We start from the raw sequence: 15,545 nt of genomic DNA, 5'->3' as shown, positions 1-15,545 counted from the left end.
TCAAGAAAATGATAATATATTATTTTTTAACAGCTTTCATGCCTTATTCAGCCATGCTGAGTATTCATCTTTAAGGTTTTTAAATATTGGTAATGACACGGTTAGGCATGATATATGCTGTGCTGGTGGAAATTAATCCATGTCCATCGATAAGCTCTAAATACTGGTTAGTTCTGCCATGCTGCCAAGATTCTTGATTTTCATTGTCATCATATTTCCTTAGTGTCTTCCACTTGTCCATTTCATGGTTCAGACACAGTTATTAAAAACTACTTATGAAGAGAGGACTAGGAGCAGCAATTTGATAACCCTATGCCATCTTCCAAAATAAGTTTCATGGTATACGGTGCATATTGGTGTTGGTATTCCTTGGAACCATGCATAAAGGCTCTTTGATGCAGAACAAGTAGTCAGTTCTACATTCTAGGTTACTGAAATGTGAGGGAAAAAAAAAAGGATGGCCAAGTGCACGATACTTTTTCACTTTGGACGAATCTTTCTTTACATAGCCATAAGGTTTAAGTGTTTAAAAATGTTCCATATCACCACCGGCAAGCCACTTTGTTATGATTTTGCACCCAGAAAGTTAATCATAGTTGTCATATGTGACTCAGGTGTATGTTTATCATTTTTTTTCCATTTTCTTGCATTTCTTGGATCATTGTTTACAGAAGTTTTGAGTTTGTTAGGTGTCTGTATCTTAGTGTCTGTGGAACTTGCCAAGTAATTGGGACCTTACAGAGTATTATTGCTGTCATTGTGGAACACTGAAGTCGACATAAGGAGGAAAACGGTTCCATGTTGAACAAGTCTCATTGAGGTTGAGCATTCTTCACATATTGTGTTTGAGATTGATCAAATGAGCTCTAAGTTGCTCTTCGACATGGATTTGAGTAATAAACTGATATAATTTGAGCTCAAATTTACTTCAGATCAAACTGATAAATGAAATTGGGGCTCTTTGAATCTGGTTTAAATAAATATAAATTCAGCAATCATCATATACCATGTACACTTTAGCATTCTAAGATATGACTGGATGCTTTTGGGATTTGCCATCAGGATTATATACTTGTTTATTTGTAAATTACGCTATATAACAAAAAGGGGATTCTTTTAGCAAGTATTTTTGTTAGAAGGAATATTATACAAGTAGAAGAAATTCTGGACACCAGAAGGACAAATCATGAATTTGGAAAATTCTAATGCAAACAAAGCATGCAAAACCAAGATTTACTGGATTCCAAAACTCAGGAAAAACTCCTTTTACACTAAATGCCATAATCCTAAACTGTGAACTGGAAAAGACACTTAAAATCACAGAATATTATGATTTTTACTGACACCCAGTAACAACTGCATTAATTAATTGTCTTGTTCAATTGCCTGAAAGATGCTTCTCAATCTATTGGTGTAATGTTATAGTTTATTTGTGCTTATTGACTTGTTTGTGTGCTAAAAGTACTGTATGCTTGTAACAATTGTATAGCTTATCTGAAAAGAGCAAGCTTGAATTTTTTGCATCACCTTTTTGAGCAACCACTAGTTAATTTATTTCTGATGAAAAATTTGTTTGATTTTACTCCCTCACATTTGTGCTCATCTAATCGTTGCTGGCTTGCTTGTTCAAGCTGTTAATAGTGTTCTATATATGTTATTCCAGATTAACCAGTAGATGCTTTAGTGCAGATATGAGAAAGAGGTGATGCATCCTCTTCAAAATCTTTTGAGTGGAGAGCTTGCTCGAGCAATGCTTATTCAGGTTTCTTTCTACCCTAATTTAAAATGACTGATCTGAATGTCATTGCTTATTTTGTCTGTGGACTTGCAGATTCAAAAGCTGAAACTGGATCTCGAGACGTAAGTTGAATCATTTTTGTTCGGATGTTCTGATCAAATATACACTATTTTGTGATGTTGTGACTGCACTAAAGGAAAACTTTCTATACAGAGCAATGCTTGAGCTGGATCAGATTCTCAGGGCAAATGAAATCAATTTTGCTGTTCTTGCTGCTCTGCCAGCCTTTTTTCTTTCTCTTGTTCTGCTTATGTTGGTCCGAGCATGGGTGATGCAGGTGGGTATCTAATGTTGCTAGATCTTTAGATGTTTTGCAAATTTCTTATGCCTAGTCTGTTGAGAACCTTGTTAAGCTTTGTGAAATCTATGTCTATGAATTACTTTTTGTGCTTTTTCGAATGTGCTTAGTACAGGTTTCACTTGATGAAATTTTATTTTTCTTATGAAGGTCATCTATCGGTGAAATACATTGTTGTCTGTTGTTAGCCCACTTGAATTTTAATTGCTGTAAGTGGACAATATTAGGATAAGAGTGCAGAAGGCAGAGGGAGAGTTGCTCGCAGGCAAAGAAGGCTTCTTGTTGTCGAAGTTGAGAGGAGACTAGTGCAGTTCCAGACTTGCATGGATCAAGGAAAGGTAAAGATGAACTAGTCTTTCAGGTTCTTTAGATTGCTGAAAATTCAGTTTACTTTCTGTTGGGACATGAGATTGTTTCTTATGAGTGTTTTTAGGATGTTGTTAGGTTGAGATCTGATGCTTCTCATCCCCTTTTAGTCACTAACAACTGATTTATAAGTAGGACATGAGATTGTTTCTTAGTTGCAGCAACTGATGGATCCATATGGGTCCAATCCTGTCCACACCTATATTGCTCCAAGATTATACATGCTTCTCTCAAGACTATGATTTTAAATGCAGTTCAACAGCTACATAGAATTATTATTCCTTGTAAATATGAACCATTTGTGTTGCTCAAACATGACTGCTAGAGATTCTTTTCATTATTCCTTTACAAGTTACACACGAGCTATCGACACAACTGAGTAGCACACCTGTATCGGTATGTATGACAACGTTCATGAATAACGTAAAATTTTTTAGTTTTTTCACTGTTGAAATCATAGCTGATATTTCACTTGGTAACCTCATATTATTTACCAAAGAAACATGGATCATGTAGTTTATGCCATTTTTATTGGTAAACAGGAGGAGGATGCTCGATGCATATACGGAATGGTGCTGTATAGCCTCGATCGCCTGTACAAGGCGGCGGAAAGGCACGCAAAGGAAACAGGCGAGTGGATGAGGTTAGCGTCGCTTCCTGTAAATTCCATACTGCAACTCTTAAAGATGTTATTGTTGTGAGTAATTCTCGTCACGTTGCAGCTTGCAACAGGATATACTAGACGTGGCCAAGCCCGATCTTGAAACTATATACAAGCTAACTGTTACTTCAAGAATGGGGCAGATGTATGATTGCTTGCTTCCTTCTTCCAAACGGCAGTAGTCATTTTCTAATCTTCTACCTTTCAGAATGAATTATATTTGTTACTTATATATATACATACATTAGCTTGTATTATTATTATTCACGAATGAATTAAATTATTATTTTTATTTTTAATCCCCTTTTGGCATGTTCAGGTGACATTTTTCTCGATATATACCTTAAAATTGTCGCTCATGAATGAATGAAGAACATTGTCGAGACCTATTTATGCATATGAGATTATTCTGTGACTAGTAGTAGTATGCATGTTTACGGAGTTATTTTGACTTTTACTTATTTTCATCCGTTGACAAAGTCAGAGCCCATAAACTCAATTGTAAGGAGACACTTTTCATATTTTTCAGTTTTCCTATCTTGAGATTTTAAAGATTTTAAAGACTTTTTTTTACTACTAATCCATTGAAATTTTCTAATATATTTTTTTTAAATGTATCTAATTTTGTATATATGTCAAACTCCATGGTTGAAAAGGAAAAAAGAAGGGAAAACATCAAATGCATTAATGACACACTCAACTGCCCTCGCCACCGCTTCTCCTCTGCTCTGCCTCCGTCTCTCTCTTTCTCTCTCCACACCCCCCCACCCCACACCGGCGCTGGAGATTCATTCCATCACCTGGGGTGTGCCGCCAGCGGTATCAGCTCCGACAGCGGAGTGGCCACGGGCGTCGCCGCAGCGGACGGCACCGGTGAGCTGCGGCAGAGCGGACACGTGGCGCTCACCCTGAGCCACTCGTCCACGCACCCCGCGTGGAAGCAATGGCCGCAGTCCGGCGCCCGCCGCAGCACCTCCCCGCCCTCGTACTCCGCGAGGCATATCGGGCACGGTCCCGGCGGCGCCAGCGCCCCGCCCTGGCCGCAGGCGAACCTGGGGTAGAAAGCCTCGATGGCGGGGCCGTCCAGGCCCACCGCCGTCACCACCACCACGGCGGCGCTGCCGTCTGGCGCCAAGGCAGCGGGCCGAGCTGCAGGGGGTGGGGTGGGGAGCGGGCGGTGAACGTCGCTCTTAACACGGACGCAGAGGTAGGAGGCGAGCAAGATGGTGGAGACGAGGACGAGGATGCCGACCGCTATGGCGATGCCGTATCCGAGGCCGACCCCTCCGGCCGCAGCCGGCGCTTCGGCGAGAGGGGCAGAGAGTGAGTCGGACGACATGGAAGCATATAGCAGAGACAGTGAGAGAGAGAGAGAGAGAGATTATTTGAGGCGGTTGTGGTGCAATAAATGAGTGCATGGAACTTCGCCAATACTTCCTTGTAAATGGTCACAATGAAGGGGAGAGCGACAAATAGCCGTTTCCAGTGATGCTTTTCGCCTTTTAGTTAATGAAACTGTAGGTGTAGATTTAGTGACAGATAATTGCATTGGTTTCCTTCCAGTTTATTAGTCTTAGAACTCTCACAATGACGACAGCTTATTTACAATGACATGATGTCAGGAAGGAAATCATTCATAAAAGGATGATTCAAAGTAAAAGAAGATTTTCCAAATGTCTAAATGTGCTTTATACTCTGAATATTTTTTTTAATAAACAGTTGTAGTTTGTGTGTGGTTTTAGTTGTAGGTCAGTGGTGGGGTTGCTGAATACACAGAGGGCAAAAGATGAGATCCTGACACTGTACAATGGCATTTAATGATACCAGACACAAAAGATGAGCATTATCATCATAAGCTAACTAACTCTCATGTTGTACTTTAGGAACAAACAAACAAACAAGCATCTTCTTTCTTATTATCTCTTTAGAGGCATAAGGGACACTTACAGAGCTTAGAAAGAATACAATTCCTGACACTGCACAATGGCATTTCATGATCCAGACACAAAGATGAGCATTATCATAAGCTAACTCTCATTGTTGTACTTAAGCAACAAACAAACAAGCATTTTCTCTCTTATTATTTCTTTAGAGGCATAAGGGACACTTATAGAGCTTAGAAAGAATACAATTAGTGATATCTCAACCTGCCCCACAGGTCTGGAAGGTTAGGAGCTCCACAATTTCTAGTCCAAATATACAACTAATCTGTGCATCTGCAGTGATAACTAAAAATTGGCATTAGTCACAGAATCAATCATATTGATGTGCATATTATTTTAACATGTAAATTTTTTGTTTCAAAGAATAAAATGAAGATGAGATTTGAATCCATAATCTTACAATATTGTATCAAAGAATCTTATGATAGATATACTATCAAAATCTTTTCCCAACCAGACTAACTGACATATTGAAATATATCACTTCATAGTATTAACACTAGCAATTGGTCTACAAAAGTCGTGACGCATTTGGCCATGCATATCAGCAACAAAAGGGAAGAGATTACTCATAATTTTCTTTTAATCAAATATGACCACAATCACAGAGAATTCAGCTTTTCACAGTGCAATCTTAATCATCTGATAAACTTGTGTCCACTTTCTAGAACATCATCTTGAAAAGAATGGGCCTCATTCGGTTGCTCACATTTGAAAATCTCGTAAAGAAAAGCATATCATCCAATGCATTCACAGCTCAGAAACCATGCATAAGTATGTGTTCGCTGTTTGTGTATGCATCTGCACCTAACTCTCGAGTTAATTTTGATTCTTTTTTTCCCATACAATAGATGATTTTTTTTTGAGACAACAATACCACATTTAGCTTTCATATGATCTCTATATGCCATGCCCTGACCATATTACTCTGTGAAGAACTTTCCTTCCAAAGCTTCTTTGCCATCCCAAGCCGCCACAATTTGTGGCAACAACAAGAGTCCAAATCAAGCAAGATGTTGTGCACTGTTCAATATCTGACCATCTACAAACCCTGCTCAAGAAGTTTGAAATGCTTCCCAAATACTTCTCGAGCCTAGTGTTGCATAATTTTTGTCAAATTGGAGTAAAATCAACAAGGGCTATTTTCCATTGCATAGCTGCTCTGCTCGCTTTATTGGTTCTTGGAAATATTGCAGGGATATGAAGATGGCCTCCTGAAAAAAAAAAAACCATGAGAAAGAATATAAAGGCATAATTATAGAAGTGATACTGCTTTGATTTCAAGAGTTCTTGTACAATGGGGAGATACCTCAGTCCTTATGGTTCTGCTTCCTTGAAGAGGGCATGTATTCAAGTATGAATTAAATACATCGTGGACATTCTTTCCCTGGCAAATCATTACGAACATGAATGCAATCATTGACTCATTTTTTTGAATTAACAATTACCATGAAGAATACAAAAACCAACATTTTTGTATATGAATTCTGCAGCTTATAGGCATGAGTAAAACATAGTTTTGCTTTTCTTAAAAAATAAAAGCAATTATCATGAAGAAAATACAAGCATGTTATATATTTTTGCAATTTCTATGGAACATCACACCTACAAAAATATAAGATTGGTTCTTATATGCAACATCTGTTATATGATGAGCAGTAGTATAAACGTCTGTTTGGCATGATTCAGGTTTTTTATTCCATCATGGATGTGGCTATGCAAAACCTTTGATATAATGATGCAAGCTCAACTTGAGAACTGGTAATTTCATAGGTGATGCAAGGAAATTCCTCTTGGCCATATGGTCCAGAATATGTGAGATTGAGCTGTTTTTTATTGATCCTTTAATCCAACAAGAAAGGAGAATTACTATACACTGAAAAGAAATGGGAAAGACAAAATTGACTAGTTTAGCTAGAACTACTATGTAGCCATCAAAGAGGCAAAAGAACAACATAGAAGAAACAACAGGGTCACATTATATGAGGATAACCCAAGCAAAGCTTAAGGATACTAAAAAGCAGCAACTCACAGAAGAAGAAACAATCAGAAGCACATAACCAAAAGGTTTGAAGAAAGTCGAAATGACGAAACAGGATGCCACTGGTTACACTCTCCAAAGGATTGATGAAGTTGGCACTTTGAAACATAAGAGAGAACTGGCGCTAGCATCACTCGAGGGAAATAAAGCTATTCTTTAAATAGGTATCAGGTTCTTCTACTTTAGAAATTAATGCACCCTCAATATGATCTTTGACTTGTCATGACTCTCAGCAAGTGGAGCAAAACATAAAAATTTGCGATGTAAAACCCCCTATAGCAGCATGAGATACACCAATTCCCAGATCACATGATGGTCCCAAGTGAACAAAGGCAAGGTACATCTCAAGAGAATGGTTTACAGCTCCAGCCAAATTTAGGGAAATTTCTAATATAAACATTTCAAAAAAATATTTGTACCTTCAAATTATTATCTTCTTCTATATTCTCTTCCAAACCCCCAAGTCCACCAAATACGATCAGAAGGTGCCTGTAGAAGTTGAAGCCAGTATGGAAGTAAATACAGAAGGGGACAATTGTCAATATTAGATGCATAAGAATAACATTGTAATGTCTTTTCAAGCAAGTCAGCATAATGATGAAATTTGGCTACTTGATGTGAAGATTGAAGGATTTATACAAAAGCTACAGAGAGGAATCCATTCAGAACAACAGTTAGTCACAGAAAACATACCTAAATGAAGGAATTACAAGCTCTGATGAAGCAACCACAAGACCATGCTCTGAAGTACCTATAATATGATCATATCCACCCTACAAATTCAAAAGTGAGAATCGTTAGGAGAACATGGTTCCTTATATGAGCTTAAGGATATGAAGAGCAAGAGAGTTTTTCTTCTTAGTTACCTTATACGGGCAGTTTCTGATAACACTGCTGAGGTTTGAACAATAACGAACTTTGTACCCCCAATACATACCTATTTGGTCTCTTGGACTGGAGGAGTCAACTGCTTTTTTAAAACCATCTAGACATGTGGTTAAGGTAATAATCAGGACTAGCACTAGTTGTAGCAAATCAACTTGCTTATTAAAGAAGAAGGAAGCACGTGAAACTAAAGAAACCAAATACCAAATCACACTACAGATAAACCTCATCTTGGCAATATATCAAGAGAAATAAACAAATTACTATACCATCCCACTGTGCATAACAGAAATAGCTGCTGGAAAAAGATAAGGTAGTTCGACTAATTTTCCATTGCACAACTCAGAAAAAAAGGCTTATCAAAAGAATGAAACCATTAGAATGCTTGTGTTCACAAATGATTATAAAATGAAAGCTAAACTGCAAAATCATTTCCGCAAACATTTTCTGTTGTAACAAATTTTATAGGATTATTGGGCAATGATTTCCGATGACAATTTTACAGCATGTTGGTTCAAAGATGTCAACATCTACAAGCTAACATTGCATTGGCCATTGACGATATGCTTGGTGTTGCAGCTGGCCATAGCACCAAGCAAGAGCAAGTCGCTACATAACAAGAGACAGAATCAAGAAAGCATAGGCAGAAACAATGGCTGAAGCCCAGCCAGCTTGGTCTGCATAGGCTCATCTTCACATGTAAGAGTGAGGATCCAGGTGGTTTAGATTGGGCCATTGTTGAGATAAATAGATTAAATTCATTAACAGCTACACTGTAAGATCTATTAGACTATTACCAATTTCAGATTATTTTCACAAGATAATGATTACTTGCTCACTTATATTTATTTTTAATGACTCACATGTCATTAGACTCAAACAAAGTGTAAATCAAGCTTCCTTAATTTAATAAATCCAATTATCATGCAGGTAGTCTGCAGTTACGCATACAACATACATCTTGTTCCTAGTGAATACGAATTTCATTATATGCCTGACCCGTAAATGCAAATTGCTAGTCCTGAACTGTTGTGACAATTAGTTACGAGGCATACTGCATGACTTCATATCTAATTATAATAATGTTGATTTTCCTCATAGATATGTCAATTGTCAATGGCATATTTTGTGGTTTCTAATTTAAGGATTGATTTGTTAAATTTAAGTAATAATCTTTTTATCTCAATGAACAAGTTTAAATATCTATGCATAGCATCAACATTATCATTTTTCATTTTTGTTTGAAATTAATGACTTATAATTAGACAAGGCCATGATGCCATGATAAGATTACCCTTCTGTGATCAAGGTGACCAGTATTCAAGTCTTAAGAGCAGCCTTCTTGCTGGCAGCGGCAAGGCTGCATCACATTGACTCTCCTGTGCACTGGACCACCCTTGTAATAATGTCCAATAGGTTTCTGGTCAACGATCAAGCAGTAGATGTTATCTCTCTACTCAGATTTCAGATTTCAACAGTTATAGTCATCTTTTTGTGTTTTGACTTTGCCTACCTTGATAGTAATTAGCTTGCAAACCTAATGTGAAAGGTGAAGACAACACAGAGAAGGATGTCTTCTCACATTCTAAGCCAATTACTTCTCCCATCAACTCTTACCTGCATTTTTAATGTATCAGTACATGACCACATACATGAGTGTGTAGATAAACACTTCACTTTTCATAGATTAAAAATACATGAATGAGATTCCAAATTCATGAAAGGATTCTCAAAGCAAAGTTGCCTTCACTGGACCTCTATTGGCAGCAGTCTATAATAAAATATCTTAGGATTCAAGTGACAGCAATATATAATGCCAAGAAAAGTTTAGATTGCTTTGTGAAACGAAATTGTAGAAAGAGAAATTGAGAATAAAAACTTGCATGTACTCTCCAGGCCTTAGTTTGGTCCATTTCCTATCATGTCACTTTCTGCATGTCATGTTCTTTAATACTATTTTTCTTGAACTTGTGATGCATTATTTAGTGCACCATTTCATGAAATGGCACTTGAAGATACAACACCAGAATTTTTCTTGGTTGTTAAGCATGAAAACAACTGACACTTGCCAACAGATCCACTAGCAAGTGAGCTGGTTAAAAATTTTTGCTATAAACATATGAACTTCATGCAAGACTTTAAAATATATGCCCATAGGCATAAAAGTTATGAATCTGCATATCAAAGAATGAATTGAAAGAAGTAACAGAAACCAAAATAATACCGCATAAAATGTTCTTAAGAAACCATTTACAGACATATGTTCTTAATAATATAAATCACAACTGAATGAAGAAAATAAACAATCCACTTTACCTATTTCAGCACCACGATTGTCCCCCATTGCTACAGTTATTCGCTTTCCAGGTTCTAGAACTTCCTCAATCACTACATTCTGTGAAGTACTTCTCAAGTTAGTTCTAATCCATCAAAGTCTTTGCACAATAAAATGTCAATCACATAAAGACAAAGAGGGATTGTGAACAAGAACGAGGCACATTTTTTAGGACAAGGCAAACAGCTCGTCAGAGGACCTCTGTACTACAGTTACCAGGCTTCTTGTATCGCAGACCAGTCCCTTCTCAAACTGGTACACTATAGACTATAGAGTACATCACCAAGTACAGCTGTTGGCCTGGTCAAGTGTGCACTTTTTAGCTTATTTTTCAGTGTTTTAGTTCTTTTGAACAATAACATTAAGTATAACACATATTATGAACAAATTTATCAACCATGATCATAGTAATGTATATATTATGCATAATATCTCAACAAAAATAGTATATAATAATGAGTCATATACAATCATCATAATTAAGAAGACAATACATGATAGCCAATGAGCCAAACACAATATGTAAATCTCAAAGTACTACAATCCCAGACTATAAAAACATATCAAGGTCGTGTGGGGTGCGACGTTTAGACTTTAAAGACACCAACATCAAAATTGTAATTCTGATTATTGTTTTCGTAATATCTGAGGATCGGTGTTTGAGCGCTAGAAGTCTCATCTAAATATTGGACTGGGCCTGAGATTGGTTGGCTGGCTATAGGGTGTATACAATTACACATGTAGCGAATTATGCTGATCCCATATTTGACTAGCATCAAACCCCTTACCAATCAGTACCAGCCACATACTGATCAGTACCTTAAGGTTCACTATAATATCATGGCTTATATCACCTAGCATTTAACGCTTCATGCATCAATGTGCCATCGAAATGATATGCCAAGCAGTACAAACAATGGTACGAATAATGAAATTGCAATTTATGACTATCAAAATGGATGATCAGAAGATCTACTCCTTAGCATGCTATAGAATAATGAGTGGCTCAACAGGGATAATAAAACTCTAATGGCAACAGTCATCGGGAAAACTATTTTTGAAGATATCACAATGCACAGTGCAATCTCATAAAAGTTAGAAGTAAATGTACAATGGGTCTCCAAGGCAAACATCTATATATGTAAAGTAGAATGTCAGAGTTAATAAATCACGAAGATTCAAAGATCATGTCAAGATTTAAGTAAAACATTATATAGAAACTTCTATATGAAAAATGTTTATAAGCTCTAAGGAGAACAAACCTTATTTAACCCTACATCTACAAGTGTGCCCTTTGAATTTGGTGGATTCACATCCAATGTGACACCTGCAGTTATGTTGGGAAACTCATTTTAGGTCAACAAGTCATCACCTGCCAAGTTTATCTAGAATAGGAAATTCTAACATTCAATAGCACATAGATATAGAAAGAAACCTACATCTTAATGCAGGACAAACATATGCAATAGAACAAAAACAAATTTGACAAAAGATGTGTATGAAGACTGTAATACCTCCTTTGCTTCTTTCTTTACTTTCGCAGCACCAATATTAATTAGGTTCATCCATAAAAATCCATTTCCACACATTCAAATTTTCTACTTTCTCTAAAATATAGCCAGTAAGAATTTGGTATCAAGTTCAGGAATGTAAGCTTGGTGAACATGTCTCCAGATTATCATTAGTTAACACTAGGAGAACTATTTTTTGGGGTTGATCATTACAAATGTGCTTTTTTGTTTTTTCATTTCAGGAGACCACTAATACCATATGTCACTGAACAAATAATTAAATACGCTAGCAAAACAGAAGGAATCTATGCAACTTTAGAGGAAACAGGAAATATCTCATCAAAGAACAAGACAAGCAAAACACTATAAAATTTTTAGTTTCAAACTCCATTATAAGTTTCCTCATCATAAAATTCCAACATTTTCTACCACTCTTTTTAGCAGTCAATAAATAATTCCACTAAGAGATTTAATATGCTTGCATATACAAACAGGATGAAACAAGAAGCAGAGGAAACAACTTCACCTTCACGAAATGAACACCATTCATGTTTGCGCAGGTGATGAGGGGCATCTAGAGGAGGAAGCAAGCCCTGAACCCAAAAATAAAGGCTCAGACAGAAAAATATTCAAGTGAAAAAACAGACTTTCAAGCATCAATAAATATCTTTGTCAGTACCAATCTGTTCTCACCACAAATTTTAAGCTCTTGTGCATTGGAAAGAGACGGCGTCGCAAGTACTGTGGTGTTTCCAAGTACCGTAGTATCATTGTAAGAAACTCTGCACCACTTTCGCTCTCATCCCCATCATGCCCTGGTCTAACCACTGGATCAACATCTGATGATGCTCTATTGTCAAACACTACAACCTGTTTAAACATAAGGAATCTCCATCAGAATAGAGAGTATTTATGATCACAAACATTTGAAAACAAAACCACGATCCACCAAATGTCCCTTTTTTTTCATTTGAAAAGGAGCACTATATCCTGAGAATTGGTCACAAGGCTTCACAAGGTCATCCTAGACAATAGGTGGGTTACAAGAGACATTGAGAATATTCAAGCCCACAGGCCACACAAGGCAACACACGACCATAACGGTGTAGAAAATTATGCAAGATGGGGACGAAACCCCAGGCCTCCGAGACAAAGAGACACAGATGCCCTACCATCCAAGATAAATCGAAAATTGACAAACAGCTCATGCGCAGAGTTCAGTTTAATCGTAAAGGCAATTCACTGCTTTGTTGGCCAGATAGCTATTACCATGCAATTCAAAATGCACAAGAAGATAGATTTGTTTGGCAGAGAAATCCTGACCTCATCGATTCGGAAGATGGTGGCCGCACGAGCAACCTGACCTGCCAACTGAGTTAAGAAGAGGGAGGTAGCAAAGAAGGGTCGGCGACAACAGAAGGGCTTCGGATATTAAATCAATCGAAGGGTTCTCATGAACAACATACAAGGGTGGCAAGCTCAAGGGACTGGGCGTTGTCAATTATGAAGCCGGCAACAGCGATGCTGACTGTAGGTTTCTTCTCCTCCTTCGTCGTCATCCTCGTCTTACCCTCCTTCCTCTTCCTCTTCTTCCGGCTGCTGCTCTCGCGGAGATGACCATCATTCTCAGCAGTCTCCAATTCCATTGTTCGTGTCGATCACTTCTCCTTTCGACTCGTTTTCGACCACTCCTTGCGATTTACGGCGCGGCGTCGAGGCGAGGGTTTTTCGAAGTTGCAGAGGTTGGACCCTAACGTCCCGGTCGGGTTGAACCAATACGAACCGGAAAAGCCGACCGGTTTATTCTGAAGCAAAGAACGGTCTTCTTTGACCAAAATCTCCCGCGCCGCCCTACTTCATCGCCGTCGCCGAGCTCCCGACGCACCGCTGCCCAACCTTCGCCGGATTTAGGCCCCCCTCGCCGACATGTCTTTACCTATCTTCGCGAGAGAGAGAGAGAGAGAGCGAGAACGATCTTGATGGGCCAAGAGCATACTATGGGTCGAATTGAGCCCGTCTTGTTTTTGGGCCGCGATTTGGGCCCTAACTTTCAGTGTTAGTCAGTGTCTTTGCTGCCGCTGCTTTCCACGTGAATGGTGCATCTGACGCGAGCTTACGTCACCGTGGCGGGTCGCGACAAACCGACCCACATTCTGTCACCCGAAACACCCACCAGCACACGTGTCTCCGACTAGATCCCCACTTTAGCAACCGGCGTGTGGGTCCCTCGTAATCTTCCGGTGAGACGTGCATTTTAGCTGTACTTAGTTACGACCACGCACATCCACAACCCATATTATACCCTGTCTTATGATCCTAGAATCCAGCGTGGGCCCCCCCCGCAGGGTCTATCTACATGGGAAAGAAGCCTGCCTATAAGGACCACGTTTGCCGCATCGGCTTCTCGAGCCACCGTGACACTTGCGTTCCTCCCCCGTTCTCCGTTCTGTATGTACTTCGTTTCATCTCCATGACTCTTATTTTGAGTGATCATTCTTTGTCTTCGTCTTCTAGTGTTATACCTAAGTTCCTGTTTTGTTAGAAGGATTGCGGTGGCGCAGGAACGGTCGGTTTTCGGTTTGAGATCTCGAGCGTGGACAGCTAAGGAAGCCTCGCCGGTAGCATGGCGTCCACCTTCGTTGATGCTGGGGGAGAAGGCAAGGAACAGCAGCGCCACCACGACCACGGCCCCGAGTGCCACCAGCAGCAGCCGGGAGCTCCTTTGCCACGGACCTTGAGGAGGACCAGGTCCTCCGTTTCCTCCACTGTGGCCAAAGTCACGCCGGCGGCCGCGCCAAAGTGCGTGTGCGCTCCGACAACGCACGCGGGGTCGTTCAAATGCCGACTCCACCGAGTCAGCTCTCACCGCCGCTCCACGGCATCGTTCATCGCCTCTCCTAATCACCAGCCGCCCACGTTTGTTTCATCCATCCACACCCCTATTGCATGAGAGCTATCTGCTTCACTTGGCATGTGAGACTTCGACTCTGCAACAGCCCGAGAAGTGCAATGAAAAGAGTTTGCTGCAGTGAGTTCTTAAACAGATGATGAGAAGCTACATAACAAAGATGAAGACATGAGCTGAAATTTGAAAACACATTTAGAAGGCATTACATTACGTTTCAATACAGATGCAAAAAGCCTTTAACTCAAGAAAGCTGAAATGGTAGCAGTGATACTTCATACACTAATGTTGGATGAAATAAATTAGCTCAAGCAAAAGAACAACTTTATTCCACAAATTATGCTGGAGATCTGTAAGTCAAAAAGCTTACACAGTATCAAAAATCAATACATGGTTGCTTTGTAGCTTCTTCACTGCATGAAAAATATATTTTTTTAAATTATTGTTTTAATTAAAAACATTTTGGACGTTTGAAAATGGCAGGACTGTAGTCCTTTTGGTAGGAAATCACCTATATATATATATATATATATATATATATATATATATATATATATATATATATATATATATATATATATATATATATATATATTGTAGCCATATCATTAACAGGACTGATGAGAAAGTCAAGAATGCTAACCAGCCTTTCCAAAACTCCTCTTATGTATCATCTGTAGAACATACAGATGTTGCTTTACAACCAGAACATCAATTACCTACTTATAAGTTAGTATGTGAAATGTATCAATCTCTTCTGTTGCTACAGTAATCAGCTACTATGAGCAGTCTGTATCGACAA

General features: G+C 38.7%; 3 protein-coding genes across 4 annotated transcripts in view; 1 reads left to right on the top strand and 2 right to left on the bottom strand.

Moving 5' to 3' along the window:
- Window positions 1–3,422, top strand: part of LOC135617687 (protein DGS1, mitochondrial-like) — an 11,237-nt gene extending 7,815 nt beyond the window's left edge. For both annotated transcript variants that reach the window (XM_065118168.1, XM_065118167.1), the window contains exons 9-14: window positions 1,690–1,762; window positions 1,832–1,860; window positions 1,952–2,075; window positions 2,324–2,434; window positions 3,005–3,105; window positions 3,185–3,422. In XM_065118168.1, coding sequence (XP_064974240.1) covers window positions 1,690–1,762; window positions 1,832–1,860; window positions 1,952–2,075; window positions 2,324–2,434; window positions 3,005–3,105; window positions 3,185–3,305 — 559 coding nt within the window. In that variant the 3' untranslated portion in view covers window positions 3,306–3,422. The remainder of the gene's footprint in view (window positions 1–1,689; window positions 1,763–1,831; window positions 1,861–1,951; window positions 2,076–2,323; window positions 2,435–3,004; window positions 3,106–3,184) is intronic.
- A 369-nt stretch (window positions 3,423–3,791) lies between these two features.
- On the bottom strand, window positions 3,792–4,573 carry LOC103992971 (putative RING-H2 finger protein ATL69). The gene has a single exon (XM_009412902.3). The coding sequence runs from the start codon at window positions 4,460–4,462 to the stop codon at window positions 3,920–3,922; it is 543 nt and encodes a 180-aa protein (XP_009411177.2). The 5' UTR covers window positions 4,463–4,573; the 3' UTR covers window positions 3,792–3,919.
- Window positions 4,574–5,442: 869 nt separating this feature from the next.
- LOC135617685 (uncharacterized) lies at window positions 5,443–13,750 on the bottom strand. The gene is made up of 11 exons (XM_065118166.1): window positions 13,305–13,750; window positions 13,162–13,209; window positions 12,532–12,708; window positions 12,365–12,431; window positions 11,590–11,654; window positions 10,309–10,387; window positions 7,974–8,092; window positions 7,801–7,880; window positions 7,527–7,596; window positions 6,376–6,453; window positions 5,443–6,280 (listed from the first exon to the last, which is right to left on the bottom strand). Exons 1-11 carry the CDS (start codon window positions 13,482–13,484, stop codon window positions 6,206–6,208), a joined length of 1,038 nt encoding a protein of 345 aa, XP_064974238.1. The 5' UTR covers window positions 13,485–13,750; the 3' UTR covers window positions 5,443–6,205.
- Window positions 13,751–15,545: the final 1,795 nt, after the last annotated feature.

This window comes from Musa acuminata, chromosome BXJ2-7 (assembly GCF_036884655.1).
Source record: "Musa acuminata AAA Group cultivar baxijiao chromosome BXJ2-7, Cavendish_Baxijiao_AAA, whole genome shotgun sequence".
NCBI classification, from domain to species: domain Eukaryota; kingdom Viridiplantae; phylum Streptophyta; class Magnoliopsida; order Zingiberales; family Musaceae; genus Musa; species Musa acuminata.
This window is presented reverse-complemented; position numbering and strand designations above follow the sequence as displayed.